Source organism: Numenius arquata, chromosome W (genome assembly GCF_964106895.1).
Source record: "Numenius arquata chromosome W, bNumArq3.hap1.1, whole genome shotgun sequence".
Lineage (NCBI taxonomy): Eukaryota > Metazoa > Chordata > Aves > Charadriiformes > Scolopacidae > Numenius > Numenius arquata.
In genome coordinates, this window is record NC_133615.1 from 33,169,918 (window position 1) to 33,190,809 (window position 20,892).

The 20,892-nt window shown below is 41.9% G+C and overlaps 1 protein-coding gene across 1 annotated transcript; it reads right to left on the bottom strand.

Moving 5' to 3' along the window:
• Positions 1-7,135: 7,135 nt before the first annotated feature.
• Positions 7,136-14,899, bottom strand: LOC141476688 (alpha-ketoglutarate dehydrogenase component 4-like). The gene is made up of 4 exons (XM_074165495.1): positions 14,843-14,899; positions 13,996-14,059; positions 10,169-10,371; positions 7,136-8,437 (listed from the first exon to the last, which is right to left on the bottom strand). The coding sequence occupies exons 1-4, from the start codon at positions 14,879-14,881 to the stop codon at positions 8,420-8,422; spliced, it is 324 nt and encodes a 107-aa protein (XP_074021596.1). The 5' UTR covers positions 14,882-14,899; the 3' UTR covers positions 7,136-8,419.
• Between the last annotated feature and the right edge of the window lie 5,993 nt (positions 14,900-20,892).

The following is a 20,892-nucleotide window of genomic DNA, read 5'->3' on the forward strand; positions in this document are numbered from 1 at the left end:
GAGCTCCAAGAGGGAGGTAGCATATGGTAATGAATTACTGGAAACTAATGAATATGTTAATTAGTCCTTGCATGAATATGTATGTGTGGTGTGCATATATGTTGTTAAACTGACTCTGTCTGGCACGCACATTTGGAGGAGCTATCCCCTGTGCGTCCAGCGCTGCAATGAAGGATACCTGCTTAATAGTCATCCCGACTATTGAGTCCTGATTTTGTCTTTCACGGCATCAATAGGTACACAATATTAAGAGTTATGGATTATAAATTATGAAACCTTATGACTTGACTGGTGAATAAGTGAATTTACATAATAAGACTAGCCTGGGAAAAGGGGATTGAGCCTGTTTGTCATGTGTTTGTTGTATTTCTCAATGAGCTCATGAAGTAAAGTTTAAATCACAGAGTACGTTGTCCTGTAAATTTGAGAGATCTGAACAGACATTGACAGACAGGAAAGCCCCTTGAACATCAAATGCTTTTGTAAAGCTCCCAGAAGTTGCACTGTCCCTCAACCTAATACACTCAGGAAGAAAAAAGAGACAGATACATTTAAAACTATCATAGTGATAACAGTGAACCATAACACATTTTCTGCTTTGTGAGAACCCAAAGAATTCAACAATTTCTTATTTGCTTTCTGACTTTCCTTGAGTTTATCCAACTTTAGCAGGTCTAATGCATATTAATGTACAAATCAGTAGTGCTGCTTAAACAGCCACTGTATATTTCCATTTCTGAACTGCCAACCAAATTGTACCAGCACAGTTGTTTGTGTGATAAACCAAACAAGGCAAAAGATTTCTTTCAAGGTATTTTCAGACAGACCGGTTCCCAAGCCTGGTTCACCACGTGGCCACACAAACACTGAAAGTACAGTGCAGAAACAAAGCAGAAGCCCCTTACTCATAAGAAGATAAATAATACTGCAGGCCGCTTCATGACTTCAACTGTGTCTATACCCCTACTCTCCATTCCCCACAGCACACTTTCACATCCTCTCATAGAATCCATAGAATCATCTAGGTTGGAAAAGATCCTTAAGACCATCAAGTCCAACCATAAACCTAACACCACCAAGTCCACCACTAAACCATGTCCCTAAGCACCACGTCTACGTGTCTTTTAAATACCTCCAGGGATGGTGACTCAACCACTTCCCTGGGCAGCCTGTTCCAATGCTTAATAACCCTTTCAGTGAAGAAATTTTTCCTAATATCCAATCTAAACCTCCCCTGGCACAACTTGAGATCGTTTCCTCTCGTCCTATCACTTGATACTTGGGAAAAGAGACCGACATCCACCTCACCACAACCTCCTTTCAGGTAGCTGTAGAGAGTGATAAGGTCTCCCCTGAGTCTCCTTTTCTTCAGACTAAACAACTCCAATTCCCTCAGCCGTTCCTTGTAAGACTTGTTCTCTAGACTCTTCACCAGCTTTGTTGCTCACCTCCAGCGTACTTGTTGGGACAGGGGCAGAGTGGGAAAAAGAAAAAATCTTGATAATGCCCAAGCACTATTCAGCAATAGCCAAAATGTCGGTGTGTTATCAACACTGGTTTGGCCAAAAAATCCAAAACATGGCAACATACAGGCAGCTGTGAAGAAAGTTAAATCCATCCCATCCAGACCCAGTTCACAGTGCTAATCAGTTATGTAACTTGAGACACTTTATATAAATGTTAAGAATTACAGAAGTAGTTGTTATTTTAAAATTTCTGGTATTGCTATTGTCTCTCCATAAGAGCTAGCATGAAAGCTTATGGACTAAAAACCTGTGAATGTCAAAACCATCTTGCAGGCTTTAAACTGAAGGACTTGGGGAGTGAGGTCCAAGATGGCAATGCTCACACCATCCTATCCAACTGGGAAATAAGCCAGACCAACCACAGCAGTGACAAACGTTCCTTAGCTGACACCTCAAGGGTGTGGGTGGCTGTGATGGATCCTCTTGCTCCCCTCCAGGGAAACCTGCATGCTCTACTGCCTCTCTGAAGTGCCTGTACACCAATGCACGCAGCATGGGGAATAAAGAGGAGGAACTAGCAATCTGTGTGCGGTCGCAGGGCCGTGATCTCATTGCAATTACAGAGATGTGGGGGGATAGGTCACATATGACTGGAATGCTGTCATGGATGGCTATGTCCTTTTTAGGAAAGACAGGCCAGCGGGGCATGGTGGTGGAGTCGCTCTCTATGCAAGAGAGCAACTGGAATGTAGTGAGCTCTGCCTAGGGGTGGACAAAGAACACATTGAGAGCTTATGGGTAAGAATTAAGGGGCAGGCTAATTTGGGAGACACTGTTGTGGGTGTTTACTACAGAACACCAGATCAGGAAAAGGAAGTTGATGAGACCTTCTACAGACAGCTGGAAATAGCCTCACAGTCACAGGCCCTGATTCTCATGGGGGACTTCAACCACCCTGACATTTGCTGGAAAGGCAACACAGCCAGGCACGCAGTCCCAGAGGTTTCTGCAGAGTGTTGATGATTGATAACTTCTCAACACAGGTGGTGGAGGAACCAACGAGGAGAGGTGCTCTGCTGGACCATGTGCTGAGTTGTGCTTGTCCTGGGTTGAGTGACACAGGACTAACTTTTCTTCTAATGCTTGGGAAAACTGCACTTTTAGAAGACTCTAGTGTCTGAATTCATGAAAATATTTACTGATAGGGGGCCTAGTGATAATAGTGTCTTACAAATTGTACTTACTTAACTAATCTTAAGAAATGGCCTTGTTCTGCAAAGTGTTATCTAAGTAAGAAACATAAACTGTGAAGTAACCTTGTGTATAAGAAACCAGGAATGCAATAGAGGAGTATAACCACCAAAGCAGAAGAAACCAGTCTCGGACAGTAAAGGCTGCCAAGTCTTCAAGAATGAGGTACAGGCTGACCCGGGTTCATCTAGAGGACAACTAATGAAGAAGAGGATACAACCACCTGATGAAGTAAATGACCACCAGAGTGCCTGCAATTACTAACAGAGGACAATAGATGGCAGCAAAGACTGTGAAATAATACAGATGGTGGAGGAATCAACGAGGAGAGGTGCTCTGCTGGACCTTGTGCCGACAAACAAAGAAGGACTAGTTGGGGATGTGAAGGCTGGGGGTGGCCTTGGCTGCAGTGTCCATGAGATGTTGGTGATAAGGGGAAATAACACTCGAGGGTTAATAGCAGGGCCATTGCTTGGCTTAAACTGTGTATCTATAGCCTAAAGCCATTGCCAAGGTGTTTAGGCAAAGAAAGAATCTGTTGAAACCATAAAGTGGTCACATCTGGCCTTGCTGGGAGATAAGGGAACAATTGGTATTCAAAGAAGGAACCCAGTTGTCCTGACAGAGCGATCATCTGGTTTCCCAACCCCATGGCCTGGAGCAACACATTAACATTAAAAGCGAGAGGTACACAGCGAGGAAGACATGCCGCCTTCATCCCCGAGACCCCAGCCCAGGACCACCAGGAGACACTGCGCATGTGCAGCTGGGAGGAGTTAAAGGCGGAGACTATGGAAATGATTTCTCATAACTCATTGTAATAAAGACCGTCTTTTCGGGGAAAGGTCATGGATATGTATAGGCGCCCCTTGAATATGTAAGATTTGATTGTATAAATCCTAAGCTAACTGCCGCGGTGGGTGCGCACGATTGTGGTGGGGTGACCCCCCGTGCTGCCCAGCGCCGAATAAACATATCTACTTTGCAACCCCAAAGGTTGTGGAGTCTGCTTTCCGCACGTCATTGGAGTTCAGGATCCTGCGTGGAAGAACCAGGGCAAAAAGTAGAATTACAAACCTGGACTTCAGGAGAGCTAACTCTGGCCTCTTAAAAGACCTTCTTGGAAGAATCCCAATGGCTAAGGCTCTAGAAGGAAGGGGGGTGCAAGCACTGGATTCGACAAAGGGTAACCATGTACTAAATTTATAGGCTTTATGCTGTAATGAAAGTCACATTTAATAGAATTTGAGTCTAAAGTCACAGAATCACAGGGGTTGGAAGGGACCTTCAGAGATCATCTAGTCCAAGCCCCTGCAATAGCAGGTCCACCTAGAGCAGGTTGGACAGGAACACATTCAGGCGGGTTTTGAAGATCTCCAGAGGAGACTCCACAACCTCTCTGGGCAGCCTGTTCCAGTGCTCTGTCACCCTCAAAGTAAAGAAGTTTTTCCTCATGTTGAGATGGAATTTCCTGTGTTCCAGTTTGTGACCATCGCCCCTTGTCCTGTGACCAGGCACCACTGAAAAGAGTCTGGCTCCATCCTCTTTAGATATTTATAAGCATTGTTAAGATCCCCTCTCAGTCTTCTCTTCTCCAGGCTAAAAAAACCCAAGTCCCTCAGCCTCTCCTCATAAGAGAGGTGCTCCAGGCCCCTAATCATCTTTGTAGCCCTTTGCTGGACTCTCTCCAGTAGTTCCCTGTCTTTCTTGAACTGGAGGGCCCAGAACTGGACACATTACTCCAGATGCGGCCTCACCAGGGCAGAGTAGAGGGGCAGGATAACCTCCCTCGACCTGCTGGCCACGCTCTTTTTAATGCGCCCCAGGATGCCATTGGCCTTCTTGGGCACAAGGGCACATTGCCGCCTCACGGCCAACTTGTCCACCGGAACTCCCAGATCCCTCACTGCAGAACTGCTTTCCAGCAGGTCAACCCCTAATATGTACCAGTGCATGGAGTCATTCACCTAACCCACACTTCCTAAGCTTACCTATGAGGATGTTATGGGAGACAGTGTCTAAAGCCTTGCTGAAGTCAAGGTAGACAACGTCCACTGCTCTCCCCTCATCCACCCAGCCAGTCATGTCATAATGGGCTATCAGATTGGTGAAGCGTGATTTCCCCTTGGTGAATCCATGTTGACCACTCCCGATAACCTTCTCTTCCTCCACATGCTTAGAGATGACACCCAGGATGAGCTGTTCCATCACCTTTCCAGGGATGGAGGCGAGGCTGACCGGCCTGTAGTTTCCTGGGTCCTCCTTCTTGCCCTTTTTGAAGACTGGAGTGACATTAGCTTTCCCCCAGTCCTCAGACACCTCTCCTGTTCTCCATGACTTTTCAAAGATGATGGAGAACGGCTTTGCAATAACATCGGCCAGCTCCCTCAGCACTTGTGGGCGCATCCCATCAAGGCCCATGGTTTTGTGCATGTCGAGTTTGCCTAAATGATCACTAACTGGATCCTCCTTGATCAAGGGAGAGTCTTCCTTTCTCCAGGCTCTCTCCTACCTCCAGAGTCTGGGGGTCCTGAGGGCCAGCCTTAGCAGTAAAGACTGAAGCAAAGGCATTCAGCAACTATGCCTTCTCTGCATCCTCCATCACCAGGGCAACTACCTCCTTCAGCAGCAGGCCCACATTTTCCCTAGTCTTCCTTTTTTCTACTGATGTACTTGAAGAAGCCCTTCTTATTGTCCTTGACGTCCCTTGCCAGGTTTAATTCCAAGTGGGCCTTAGCCTTCCTCCTTGCATCCCTGCATACTCTGTATTTGTGGTTTTATTACACTTAAATTGAGAAGCTAGCCAGTTACTTAGACATATACTATGCATGCAGATATTTCTGCTGCTTTTTTCTGTCCCTGCAGTTTGGGGAGCAATCCTCTACTAAGCCTTACACTAAAAGAGTTGAGTTAATTTTTCTCAGCCAAGTTACGGTGTGGGAAATTAATGCACAAATTTACAAAAGCAAAGCAAACAAAGCACAGCTTCTGCAACATGAATTTGTTTTAAAAGTCACCATCTTCAGCACATGATCTATGTCCCAGTTTAATCTTAAAAGAAATGTTTCATATTACATAAGGTTAAGCCATCTGCCTCAACAGTAGTGGATAAATTCTTTAGTGTTATTCTTCTAAGACAGGATGAGTTTTAGTACCATGAAGTGCTTTACCAGCTAGGTGGTGGGGGTTTTTTGTTTGTGGTTGAGTTTTCTTTTTGCTTTTGGTTGGGTTTTTTTTGTGGCCCTAATTCTGCAGAGAATTATCTCCACAGCATTAGCTTTTTGGAAAGCTTAAAAATAGTCACAATGGTTGAAAACAGACATAATGCAAACTGGCAGCATAAAATGCTTTCTAGCCACAAAGCTTTATTATACCACTAACGAGCTTCTCCCTGGGGAGAAATGAGGCCAAAGTAACTGACAGTTGTCTTAGAAGGACTTTAGATCAGCCCAAGTTTACAGAGTATACTAATTTTACTAGAATCATTCTACTCGATCATCTACTGTCCTGAAATCTACTGTCCTGCACTGGCAGCCCAGAGAGCCAACCGTGTCCTGGGCTGCATCAGGAGAAGCGTGGCCAGCAGGTCTCGCGAGGTGATTCTGCCCCTCTACTCTGCGCTTGTGAGACCCCTCCTGGAGTACTGTGTCCAGCTTTGGAGTCCTCAACACAGAAAGGACATGGACCTGTTGGAACGGGTCCAGCGGAGGGCCACGAGGATGATCAGAGGGATGGAGCACCTCTCCTATGAAGACAGACTGAGAGAGCTGGGGTTGTTCAGCCTGGAGAAGAGAAGGCTCCGGGGAGACCTTATAACAGCCTATCAATACCTGAAGGGAGCCTACAGAAGAGCTGAAGAGGGACTCTTTGTCAGGAAGAGTGGTGACAGGACAAGGGGCAATGGTTTTAAATTGGAAGAGAAGAGATTTAGATTAGATATAAGGAAGAAATTCTTTCCTGTGAGGGTGGTGAGGCACTGGAACAGGTTGCCCAGGGAAGTTGTGGATGCCCCATCCCTGGAAGTGTTCAAGGCCAGGCTGGATGGGGCTTGGAGCAACCTGCTCTAGTGAGAGGTGTCCCTGCCCATGGCAGGGGGGTTGGAACTAGATGATCTTTAAGGTCCTTTCCAACTCTAGCCATTCTATGATTCTATGATTCTATGAAATTTTCAAGTCCAGAATCCCGTCACTGATATTTCCAGATGATAAAAGTGAAGAAATTTTTCCGATAAAAACAGGAATGTTTTCCACAATAGCTGCTACTAGTAGAAGCCATACAGGAACAGTATTATAATGCTAAAATGGATTAGCGTATCAAACAAAATTACTTACTATTTATATGGTTTAATTCACCTAGCAAAGTAGGCCCTTTAACTAACCAAAGTACTGTAACATACATTTTTCACCCCTCACAAAGTACAACTAATCATCTATTTTTAATACAAAAACTTTCTGTAATCTCTTCAGATAATATGAAGTGAAACACTTTATGAAAACACACATTTTTAACATTTATATTCAAACAGTTAAGTTGCAGATCTAAGATCACTTTTGTCAAATTCTGTCAAAAAATTACCATCAATTCTGAAAAACTTCATCACGAGTATAATTTCCAGACTGAAGGAAATAAACGTATGGCAGAAGGAAAGATTCAAAAAGCAAGCCACTAGCAAGTACTAATAAAGCCTGAATTTTAGAAATGAGTGCTTTGTTTTAAGGATACATCTGTTTAAGAAATAACCAAAATTTCAAGTTACAGACCAAGTAACTCTTCAAATACTCAGAAATGCAGTAAGACATTTGATCACACAATGAGAAAATATTCTGACACTCACCTTTTTAATAGCAACAATTTGGTTTGTGTTTTTATCGAGAGAGGGGGGAGAGAAGGGGAGGGGGAAGCGCGCGCGCGCGCACAGACCCACCTCCGCCCCGCCCCGCGCAAGCGCCGGCGACACCACACTCCTCACCGCCCCGCACGCAGCTTCCCGAGAGCCGCCTGGCACTGTCCCCCAGCTCCCGGTAACTCGGAGGAAGCACGAAGGGGAAGAGGGCTGAAGCAATCGGCGCCATTATGTCCAGTGCCGGATAAGAGGCTGGGGCACAGCTCGGGAGGGGAACGTGCAGCCTGGCTCATTTCTGTCTGCCACATGAAAAGCTGTAGTTATGGACTATGCATAAAGGACTATGCAAATTAATCCTAGAGATCAGGTATATTGTGGACTTCTAACCATAACTGGACCTAAAGGGCTCTTTTCTGAAACAGTTAATAATTTAAATGCCAGAACAACCTATTTTTATTTTTTTTGCCCAACCTCGGATCTGATATTCAGTTGTATAACTCCTAAGAACAACCACACAATTTTAACAGTCTTTGAGAATACTTCAGTGTCCCTTTCTTGCCCATAAAAATAATTCCTGATAAGACATCTGAATCTTTTTAAAAGACAAAGAAAACAACTCAGTTGGCAAGTTTAAAATGGCTAATTAGAAAAATATTTTAATGTTGTGGACATCAAACACTAGTTAGATTTTCTGTTGATGGCTTTTGCAATCACAAATTAATATATAGCGCGTCAACCTGACCCTTCATATGAGTTTTTATTAAAGCTATTAGTATACAGTCATAACATTAAGAAAACACCTTTATTGTGAATACAATACTTCATTCTTCAACAGTGGCAAACAAACTGTCTTCCATACTTATTCTGGACCTCCACGCTGTAAAATAAAAGCAGACAGTTAAATATAATCCACTAAAAGAACGGGAAATGGACATCAAATCTTTTTTACGGTGCCAGATTAACAGAGTTCTAGTTTTAATTTCTGATTTAGACATTGATTTTCAATCTATAAGAACATGCATGGAGTGTCAAAATATGGGCATTTAGTTTTGGGCCCCTTGCCACAAAAAAGACACTGAAGTGCTGGAGTGGATCCAGAGAAGGGCAACGAAGCTGGTGAGGGGTCTGGAGAATAAGTCTTATGAGGAGCGGCTGAGGGAGCTGGGGGTGTTCAGCCTGGAGAAAAGGAGGCTGAGGGGAGACCTTATCACTCTCTACAACTACCTGAGAGGAAGTTGTAGGGAGGTGGGGGTCGGTCTCTTCTCCCAAGTCACAGGCAATAGGACAAGAGGAAATGGCCTCAAGTTGCGCCAGGGGAGGTTCAGATTGGATATTAGGAAAAATGTTTACACGGAAAGGGTTATTAAGCCTTGGAATGGGCTGCCCAGGGAAGTGGTTGAGGCACCATCCCTGGAGGTATTTAAATGACGGGCTGACAGAGTGCTTAGAGACATGGTTTATTATTGGTTTTTATCAGAGTTAGGTTGATGGTTGGACTAGATCTTAAAGGTCCCTTTCAACCTAGACAATTCTATGATTCTATGTCCATTTTTTCAGGAGAAAATACAAAAAGATCAACACCTAAACCTATAATTATAGCTGCTTCCAACTCCGAAGAAACCTGACTCTTACTCACTTTAGAAAGGTCTGATAAACACAGCAGTAGTAAACAGAAATTTTAGAATTATTTTCACTGCCCAAATTCCAAAGTGCAAAATAAAAACAAAGCCAAGGTCAGCCATCACAATCTTTGAGAAATCAGAAAGGTACTCAATTCATTATTTTGTCAACGAAATTATTTTACAGCTTGCCTCACCATTACAAGATTTATGCTAGAGGTCAAGAAGAAAATAAATAATTTTATTTTTAATTATAATACCCTACTGATGTACATGCAGGAAAACTGATTTCCTCTGCCATGATGACACTGTAGGTGTCCTTATCATTTAACAAAGCTATGTAAGTGTCTTTTCATTTCAAACTCACACCCATCTCTCCAGTTCTTCAAATTTTGTGTATTCTCCCTTTTTAAGCATCAATGTTTACAACTGAAAATTGTTACGGAAAAAAAGCAGGTTTTTCTTGCCTTTCATGTACAATGCCATATTTGCAAATATTGCAGAAAGTATTTATATCAAGTTTAATAAAATGTTTCCACTACTAGAAATACAAGAGTTAACTTGCTAATACATAACTTATATAAACTAGTTTGAGAAATATTTTGGACTTCAGTCACCTGGTAATAGCTTTTGCCGGTCTAAGAACAGTCTCTTGTGCTCCTGTCCAGCATATTCAAATTACATGTTAAACAGCTGTTACAAACCAGGTAGTGACTTTGATTCATGTAGGCCACGACTATCGCTAGCTATCTGCATGTCTGTTTTAAGTCTGTATCTCTCTAATCAGTGATACCACAAGCTACTAATTAGTGAGAGTTGGGTACCTTGTGTATTAAGATTTTGTAGTTTTGGTATTGTGCATCAAAGCTGTGAGTATACACTTACCAAGAATTACAATGTAATACCATATTTTAAACTTTGAAGAAGGTGTAGAAATAAGATAAATGCTAGGTAAATACAGACAATACACACCAATAAATGAAACTTACTTGAATATATTCAATCTCTTCATCTGACATAAGTTTCCTTCTGTATTTCTGACGTAAGGTTCTTGCTAATTCAGAAGTGTCTGGTATTCCTTGTACTCTACCAACAGGTGAAATATTTTGAAATGCTGGTGATCTGCCTCCTACAGATTCCTGTGCTTTTGAAGCATTGAGAGATGGCATACTTGCTTGTAGAGATTCCTGTACTGAAACCCAGATTGCAAAATGATTACAGAAATACAACAAGACTGTAAAATTAATTAGTAAGCAGCCAATAAAAGTTACCAGTTATTGACAATTTTCTTCATAATACAAATATTTAAAAGAATTAAAAGATACTCTACTTCTCACAAGCTGTTTTTATTGTTGTTAAATATACCAAGAACACAGTGAAAAAAATCTGAAAGTAAAAGAAAGCATATTTGAGTGGCAGAAATACTGATGTGTAAACAGAAGATAAATCAGCATATATCCTAACAAAGGCTTTTTCACTGGGAAGCTGTACTTGCAGAAAAAGCATAAAGTATCAAATGTGCATGTGGAAGGGGTCATGTAGAAAGATAACTAAAATAAATAACTAACATCCACTAAGACGATGCTTACAGTTTACTGCAACTGTAAAGACAGATGTGAAAGTGAAAAAGAGGTAGAGGCTTGCAGACAGATAAAGCTCACAACTATGACATACCACAACATGCAATACAATGCTGTACCCATTCTTAATATTACAAAATGCTATCAACAAAGGAAGTCCCCAAACAGAGCAAGGAGGAAGAGAACACATCAGAAGGAGCACAATCTGAACAAGGGGCATGCCATTAAACTGAAATTTTAAATTTTGAGACCAGGAGGCAAAGGGAACAGAAGATTAATGTTGGGGCCACACGACCTGGCCAGGAAGAGGGGAGTGAGAAACCAGCCCCAGAGCCAGCCCACACTGTCCCCACCTGGGCAGGAACCCACTGGTGCCCCTGGGACCCCACGCATTGTTGGGGCTACGCAGAACATCTGGAAGATCGATTAAGACTGATTTTGGACCCCTTCTGAGCATGTTGCAGATCAAGCAAAACTTGATCAGAACTAAGACTATATTGCTTTAAGAATAAGATTGTTTCGAGCTGGCCAGACAGAAGAAAGAAAAACCATTGTGTGTGTCTGTGAAGGTCAGGCTGGAAAACCACCTGGAGGAGTGTGTGTAGAGAGATGTGGCTGAAGACAGTCGCATTCCGTGAGAATGAGAGTGCTCATCCTGTTTGGCAAAACAGCTCAGAAACTAGCTCTATAGAGAGAGCTTTGTGTATGCGAATAAAGTGTGGTGCTAGTGCTAGTGTAGTGCTTGTGCTTCTGCTTTTGCTGCTGCTTCTGTCTGCTTATTGCATACAATTGCATCCTGATTAATCATCGCTGCAGATGAAAACAGAAGAAAACAAAACACAGATGATAATAGTCGCAGCTAGTAATGACTACAAAGTATTTTTGTTTCAAAAAGTAACATACCTTGTATATGAAGAAAAAAAAACAATTTCTCCAAATTTGTTTTATATACCACATAAGTGTTTAGAGATTTGCCTAAGATTTTCCTCTATTGTATGTTTTAAAGTCTGAAGTGTAGTTGGAATAGAAGCATTAGCCAATTAAAAACCTGAAGTCAAGACTCAAAAATACCCAACCTAATACTGCTGTTGCTTAAGCTCAGATACAGTCCCTACTACAGTTTTCCCTTCCCTGCTTGAGACCATTATGTTGCAGTAGTAATAGGATAATAGAATTTGTCTGGCCTTTCAAGCCCTCACATCCCTAAATGTATAGTCTTGATCTGCAGAGGTCTGTTTAGCTATGTAGAAGCAACAGTCTGGTATGGTGAAACACAATTACTGCTACAGCGTTCAAGCAAAGTGAGGTAGATATTGCAATTTACTAGTGAGGCAACAGAAATTGATTAAGGTAGAAAAGTCTAACATACTTAAAATATATAGTCACAAAAATCTTCTAATGCAAAGATAAACATGAGCTAAGTAACATGTTTTTAAGCCTTTGAGAAAGCAATTCACTGGCATGAAGGTGGTGCAATTGGCCGAGCTGGGCACAAGACACAAAATTCTGACTGAAAGTTATCACAGAAAATAGCTCCTGAAGAATTCACAGGTAAGTCAGAAGTGGCACTGATGTGCACTGTAGATACTTTGCAATGTTAATGGATAAACTAAACTTAAAGCTAAATCCGAAACGTGATAATGCTGTGACAAATATGTGGTATGGTATAATTTCTAAACAAGTGAGAATAACAACAGAGCTTCTTAAAACATCTACTACTTCAGTTTCAAATGCTTTATTAACTCAAAAGGAATACTAAAACAACATACAGCTCATTAACTTTGATGTCTAAATGTAACAGTATTGGGGTTCCTATAAATATAAACATAGCTATAGGTATACAAATCAGTGCCAAAGATTGCAAATAAGTTTGTTTTTTTTTCTCAGCATTAATTAATAGCACAAGGAAACACTTCTTAAAATGGACAGTGGGATGGCTCTCAGCTATAATTAGGGTTTTAAATACCACAGACACCACACACTCCAAATAGAAAAAAAAAGGATGAGGAAAATGCAACATCATCGAATACCTAAAGCTGCTTCAAATTGACTTGGGCACTATCACTTCAGGCAAATATTACTATTTGCAAAAATGGGACTTTGTATATAAGCAGGAAAACAACACTGGAAATCTTCGTGAATCTGCCTTGACCAAGAAATAGACATGTGTGTGTTATGTTGATTCCCAGGAGGATAGGGAAGCTCTACAGAGAGACTTAGATAGATTGGATCATTGGGCCAACATCAATGGCATGAGTTTCAACAAGGGCAAGTGCCAGGTTCTGCACTTGGGCCACAATAACCCCAAGCAGCGCTACAGGCTTGGGGAAGTGTGGCTGGAAAGCTGCCTGGAAAAAAGAGACCTGGGGGTTCTAATTGACAAGCGGCTGAATATGAGCCGGCAGTGTGCCCAGGTGGCCAAGAAAGCCAACGGCATCCTGGCTTGTATTAGAAATAGCGTGACCAGCAGAAGTAGGGAGGTGATTGTGCCCCTGTACTCAGCACTGGTGAGGCCACACCTGGAGTATTGTGTCCAGTTTTGGGCACCTCAATACAAGAGAGATATCGAGGTGCTGGAGCGAGTGCAGAGGAGGGCAACGGAGCTGGTGAAGGGCCTGGAAAACAAATCATATGAAGAGCGGTTGAAGGAGCTGGGACTGTTTAGTATGAGGAAGAGGAGGCTGAGGGGAGACCTCATCACTCTCTACAGCTACTTGAAAGGACACTGTAGAGAGGTTGGTGCTGGTCTCTTCGCACAGGTAACTAATGACAGAACGAGAGGGAATGGCTTCAAGCTCCAGCAGGGTAGGTTTAGACTGACCATTAGGAAAGAATTTTTCACAGAAAGAGTGGTCGGGCATTGGAACAGGCTGCCCAGGGAGGGGGTTGAGTCACCATCCCTGGATGTGTCTAAGAGACGTTTAGATGTGGTGTTGGGGGATATGGTATAGGGGAGAACTTTGTAGAGTAGGGTAGATGGTTGGACTCGATGATCCCAAGGGTCTCTTCCAACCTAGACGATTCTATGATTCTATGTATATTCCCACGGTTGTATAGAGTCTGAAAATGAAGAGTCAAAGCGTTGCCTTCAAACTAAAACAACTATGGCTCAGAAACCCTGCTCAAAATCAGTTGAGTCACAAAGTCAAAGCAGAAAAATTGTGTGCTGGTTCTTACATAGAACAGTTAACACAAAGACATGCGGCACAAGTTGTATCTCTAGACAAAATACTTACTTTTAGGTCTGGGACTACTTTTTCTGTCTGGGAACTTAATTAACGGAGTATGTGGTTTAACTACCTAGAAGACGACAAGGTAGTAGGAGAAACAGGGAGAATGAAATATATTTCTAGATAAACATTAACTTTACAATAATAAAATGGAACATACAACATATTAAACAATGACTTCTATACTGTTGCTTTGTGCACCGCCACTCTGATAAACTTACAACTTAAGTTCTACTTTTACCTAAGGAGAAATTTCACCTTTAAAGGCATTCCTCCACCTTAGTGTTCAGAACAGGAATGAGCATTCTCTTTTTCTCACAGTAATCAGCATGCATGCAGAAATAGTAGCATAAATGGAATGATAAAGTTTTAGCACGTGGAATTGCTAGCTGTGCTCTCCCTATACGTATTTGTTCAGCTAGCTGGATGGGATTGACTAGTTTCATTAAAAAAAAACAACTATAAATTATAAAGCCTGGTATTCAAAGCCATACCGCTTATTTTTGAAACGTCTTTTCAAGAAGACTCCGTGTTTCACCTTCACCTTGAAGGGAAGGGGGATGGCTTAGAAAGGAGATGCTATCTAGCACCCTCCCCTTTTGAACAGCACACAAAAGGGGCAGCCCGCAGGCTACTCAGTAGCATCCTTTGGTACCAGAAGAACCAGGCACCGGAATCAAATGACCGGCGCCACCGGGCCGGCCCTGCCGCATGCTTCTTCCCCCGCGCTAAGGACACTGGTCTCTCCAGCGGCGCCTCAGACCTCGGCCGCCACGCTCAAGGCGCGGCCCGCCACCCGCGTCGGGCTTCCGGCCCCAGCTACCCCCCTGGGCCGCAAGCCGAGCGCTGTTACCTGAAGGACTCTTGTGGCAGCCGCCATCTTACTGCCCATGGTGACGCCACGGCGCCACGCCCCACCGCCTGCGCGGCAGCACCAGGCCACGCCCCCTAAGGGCGGGGCCCAGAGGAGGGACTGTTGGAGGCAGTGCCAAAATACAAATACGACAAAATATAGGGGCAACGCATTAAAAGTAAAAAACCGCTTCAAGTAGCTCTGCGTTTTATTTGAATTCGATCAAGACACGGTCGATACACCTTTTAAAAGCTGACACTCACTTATAAAGAGTGGCAACGTTTTTATTTAACGTATTACTGTGGTGGGTTGACCTTGGCTAGACACCAGGTACCCACCAAGCTGCTCCAACCCTCGCCCTTTGGTGCCCGAAAGAAGCTGTGACACCGTGGAGAGGAGCCTGCGCTGGAGCAAGTCTTCTGGCAGGACTTGTGACCCTGTGGGGGACCCACACTGAAGCAGTCTGTTCCTGAAGGACCGCATCCTGTGGAAAGGACCCACACTGGAGAAGTTTGTGGGGGACTATCTCCCATGGGAGGGACCCCACACTGGAGCAGGGGAAGAGAGAGAGGAGGAAGGAGCAGTAGAAACATGGTGCACTGACCACAACCCCCCCCATTCCCTATTGCTCAGGGGGAGGAGGCAGAGAAAAGCAGGAGTGAAGTTGAGCCCAGGAAGAATGGAGGGGTGGAGGGAAGGTATTTTAAGATTTGGTTTTATTCCTCATTACCCTACTCTGATTTGATTGGTAATGAATTAAATTAATTTCCCCAAGTTGAGTCTGTTTTGCCCCTGACAGTAATTTGTGAGTGATCTCCCTATTGTTATTTCACCCCATGAGCCTTTTATCATCTTTTTCTTCCCCCTGTCCAGCTGAGGAGGGGAGCGATAGAAAAACTTTGGTAGGCACCAGGCATCCAGCCAGGGTCAACCCACCACAGGTTGTCACAACTACTCAGAGATGTTTAAGACCTTTTCCCCCTTTTTAAAATTTGATTGAAACCAAGTTCCAAAGTTCATGTGTCCCTTGTATGATGACACCAGTGTATATTACTAGCTTGTATAGGAAACCATGCTAAAAACTAGACTGAATAAAACCATTTATGGACAGTTCATACATTGTAAGAATGCTGACACAGCATTCCTTCCCTTATTTCTGAAGACATGAGGGTGCTCATTTTTCATATGAAGACAAATATTTCATTGTGCTTGTTCATTACTCTCAACATATACACCACTTTCTATGCATGAAACAAACAATTAACAGTTTTAACAAACTGTTGGCAAACATGGCCACGACAGTAGGAGCATCCAAAGAACATATTTAAATTCTGAAGAGTGACTTCAAAACTAAATTTGACCCACTCTAATAAGAACTTTTGTAATATATATTATGTTGGTATTCAGTATGCTTAGTAAGTAAATCCCCTCCTCTATTCTACAAACATGTCACAAAGGTGCAATCTGACAATAAAAAAAAATCCTTTAGGTGTTGTAGGACTAATTTAAATCACTAATGAGGTGTAATTTGCTGGGGAGCTTACACTGAATAATAAAATGTCACCACATTCCTTTTGAGTATCTTCTTGTATCTCTTTTTCTAACATGTCAGTCTCATGCTCATGTAGACAACACACCAGCTCCTTTTTATTTCATACTCTTTTCAGAAGTTTTATAACTGTATTGAGAGTTTCACAGTTACTTCAGATGTAAATTAATGTTGCTACAAGAAGCACTTTAAAATAGGACGTGTACATTCAAATATAAAACAAAGTCAATATAACTAACACAGTCTTTTCCTTTTAACGTTGTTCAATTTCTGTTCCATCTCACATGCTTGCTGAAAGAAAAAAAAAAAAAGTATTTCCTATATTCTTGTCTCCAATAAATATTGATAGATGCTAATTCAATTCACAAAAGCAGTTAAGGGCAGCTCTAGAAGCATTCTTTCTGACATATTCACTTTAAGTAATCATTTCAATAATTTTAAACCAGTAGAAAATACACCCTTTAGGCCATATATTTAGCTTCAAAGGACTTGTGCATTGCTGTTACTTTCAAACTGCACCCCTGCCTATATTGAGGTTGGCAGACCTCCACAAGCGCAACAAAAGCTACAGCTGATGTTTACCTGCTGAGATTCAAGTATTGCAGTACTGACCAGTATTATGTGTTTCATAGTTTCCAAGATCAGTTTAAGGAAGGAAACAGTCACATACCTTAAGACCATTAATAAGTGTACACAGGATAAATGTTTTAACCAAAGTTATTTGGATTTAAAAAAAAAAAAAAACACAACAAACTCCCAAAAAAATACCATTTCCCCTAACATCAAAATAAAGCATACCTAATTTTTATTAAAAACTACACCCTTTCTTTTTTACAATTATCATACTAAGTATTGTTGTAGGGGCCAAATAGTCTCCTTGTTTCCCCTCTCAGTTTCCCTGTTTCAGTTACATTTGTCTAACATTTCAAATAATAGAGCTTGGGAGGCACCAAGGAAGCCAAGACACCTGAGAACAGCTAGCAATTGGAGCTCTTGAATTCTGGCCTGTGGCTGAAAAATCATGAAGATGCATTGTTTTCCAGCTGTATTTATGTCAGAAATGAAATTTCTCATATTACATTTCAAATGCATGCATTAGTATCAGACAGGACATTAAAAGTTCATTTTAAACATGTGTGAAACCTTCAACTCTTTTTCAAAGACATTAAGCTCCTACACGATTAATTAACAAAGGAAGCTAAACAGAGGCAAGGCTCTGTTACAAGCCTGTAATATGTGCTCAGCTATTAAAAATGCAGGTAATTTATGCATTGAAGACAAAAATCTCTTAACTACAAACAGTTTTCACTAGAAAATAAAAAATTATGATCTCTGTAATCAAAGGTTGGTTAATTCAGGGCCCAAATGTAAATCCACCCTGGGTATAAGTAGTCTAGCCAGAAGGTGGAATGCATTTAATCCAGTCAAAACTAGATAAGAAAGCTTGCTCTTAAAAAAAGATACAGTGAAGTAATGAATAAACATGTCGCATTAAACTCTTGTGGCATACGAAGAAATCACGGACTCGTAGGTCATGCAGTAAGCGAATCCAAATCCGACCCCCTTTATTGCTACACAGAGAAACTTATATACACTAAGACACAAACCCACTCCCCTTGTAATGCCCAATCATGGACTTACAAAAATATTTTCTACCTTCTACTGAGCTTATCACAATAACAGGTACTCTGCTAACAGGACAAGTTTTGGTTCCCAGACTGTGTTCTGTTTTTGTCAGGATGAGCTTCAGGATGTGTAACTTGTGTTTCTCATCCTCCCCTGCTCTCAAGGTCGCTACTGGCACACGCTGTTGCTCCAGATGCACGTAAATCTTAGCTGTGTGAGTGACCTTTAACTGAACCCACATCTCCCCCTCCTTTATTAGTTAGAATAGAAATCAAAGCAAGGGTCATCACAACCTGGCACTGAACACCACGTGTCTAATTAACAACTGAACCTAGGAACCCAAAAAGAAAGAAAATTAAACAAAAAGAGCAAAGCATCTTCAAAGGCCTGCAATCACACACTATAGCAAAAGTTAATCACTCAAGAAAGCACTTAACCCTCTTTTTGGTATTTTCAACTTCATCCTTAAGAAGTCTAACTAAATAACCTATACCATCTTGCTCTTCCCATTCACACGTAAAATTAACAGGTATCCATACTTCTGGTCATCTTCTAAAAGAACAATAGTCATATAATTTCCTAATGCTAAATCAACATGTGTAATACAATTCTTAAAGAAAAGGATTGTGCTTCTAATGAATACAAACTATCATTAAAGGTTACATTAAGATTACAAGCTAATGCGAATACATATGGGTGAGTAGAACACACAGTTATGTTAGCACAATGCAAAACCCATCAGACTGATTAAGGTAATATTTTTCTGCATATACAACTGATATACAGTTCGTGTTAAACCTGGCAAAACTAATCTCCATAGATCTGTTTTAATGCTAGAATGATTGTCCTTAGAATCAAAGGTCCTGCCATTTCCCATCATGCCAAATTAGGCTCGCATTATCCTCACTAAATGATAATGCTAAACAATTGTATTTTTTGATTCCAAAAGGTGCCATGCGGACCCCAGTCAATAACAAACCCAAATGAGAAATTTTGTCTTTGAGGATACAACCTCAGACACGGTCTCCGAGCCAATTGTTGTAGATCTTGCAATTTTGCAGGTTGCGTGCTGGAAAAGAGGACAAATATGGGATAATACCTTCCTCGTCGGTATTGCTTGGACTTGGCAGAGTGACCACAGTGTAATTAGTTTTGCCACTTAGTTTTAATCCAATAAGATGTAACTGAGTAGTAAAATTTATATAAGGAGATTGATTCTCGGGCCTAGTAACATTGGCCCATGTGACACACATGTAAGTCACTATAAAATATCTGGCTAGTCTCAAAGGAATTGTTAACATCGTCGCAAGATGGTGGTAATCAAACTCCTCTCATCCATCTCGTGTCATTATTACTTAAAGGTGACACTAGATCCTACCATGTGAGAGGCCTAAACACAGGCATGTCTAAAACATGCGCCCAATAGACATAAGCTCTAGTTACTGAGCTACACAACATACATATGATAATGCGAGACACATGCGACATGATTAAACCTGAGGAAGATTAGAATCTTCCTCTTTATCTTCGCCGTGAGAGATGTCTTCAACAGATTCTGCATAGTGTTGTCAGGCTTGATATTTTTCACAGGTAACCAGTATGGTCCTGTGGATAAAGAAACACAACCATAACCACGTCCCCATGACAACAAGGGTACTGGGCCCATCCATTGTCCTGATTGTAAGTCTTTATAAAATACAGTAGGCTTCATATTTGTCTGATCCGGCAAACCACATCGCCGTCGATTAGCAGTCAAATTGTCAGCACGCGTAAGATTCAAAAAATTTAGAACATAAGTGGCTTTATCTAATCATTCCTGAGGTGTGATACCCAGGGGATTCCCCCTTTTTTGTTTATGAAGCATATTTTTCAGAGTAAGATGAGAACGCTCTATAATTGCTTGACCAGTCGGAGAATGGGGAATACCTGTAACGTGCAGGATACCCCACTCAGCTAAAAAGGTTTTTGTCCATCTAGCAACATAGCCTGGCCCGTTATCAGTCTTAATTTTCTGTGGAATACCTAAAACAGCAATCACATGAAGCCAATGGCGACAGACGTCTTTAGCCTTTTCGCCCCTGTGTGCAGAAACAACAATAAACCCAGAAAAGGTGTCAACAGTAACATGTACAAAGCAAAAAACTCCAAAGGCAGAAATATGAGTAACGTCAGTTTGCCATAGTTCATTGGGCTGCAATCCACAAGGATTAGATCCAGTCTGTGTAGGAAGCGGCAAGAGACGCTGGCAATCTGGACAGGCAGAGACAATTTCTTGTGCCTGCTGCAGTGTAAGCTGGAAATCCTTGGAGAGTGCCTTGGCATTCTGATGATAAAATTGATGGGAGAGTTGAGCCTGTTGAAGTCTCTTAGGTACCACAACAGTCATAGTAAAAGAATCGGCAACAGCATTACCTTCAACCATAGGCCCAGGCAATGTAGCGTGAGAACGTAAATGAGACACAAAATAAGAATGAGCTCTCCGTGAAGTCAATATATACAGTCTGGAGAGGAGATCAAACAAGTCCTGATTTGCAACTTTAAAAAGGATTTTTCTAATCTTCGTATAACACCAAAGACATAGGCAGAGCCAGTGACAACATTAAGGGGTTCAGCAGCAAATAGACTGAATGCATGGATAGCAGCTGCAAGCTCAACCAATTGAGTAGAACCCGACTGAAAAACAACAGGGTGTTGCCACCCACGTGTGGCCTCTTGCCAGACAACAGCAGCTTTGCCCGTTCTTCCAGAGTCGTCAATGAATGCCGTTCGGGCATTAGGGATTGGCGAAGATTGCTGTAAAAAAAGAGGCTGTAGAGGAACATCTTTTAGGGAGTTAAGCAGATGGTGCTTCGGCAGAGTATAAAGTATTTTGCCA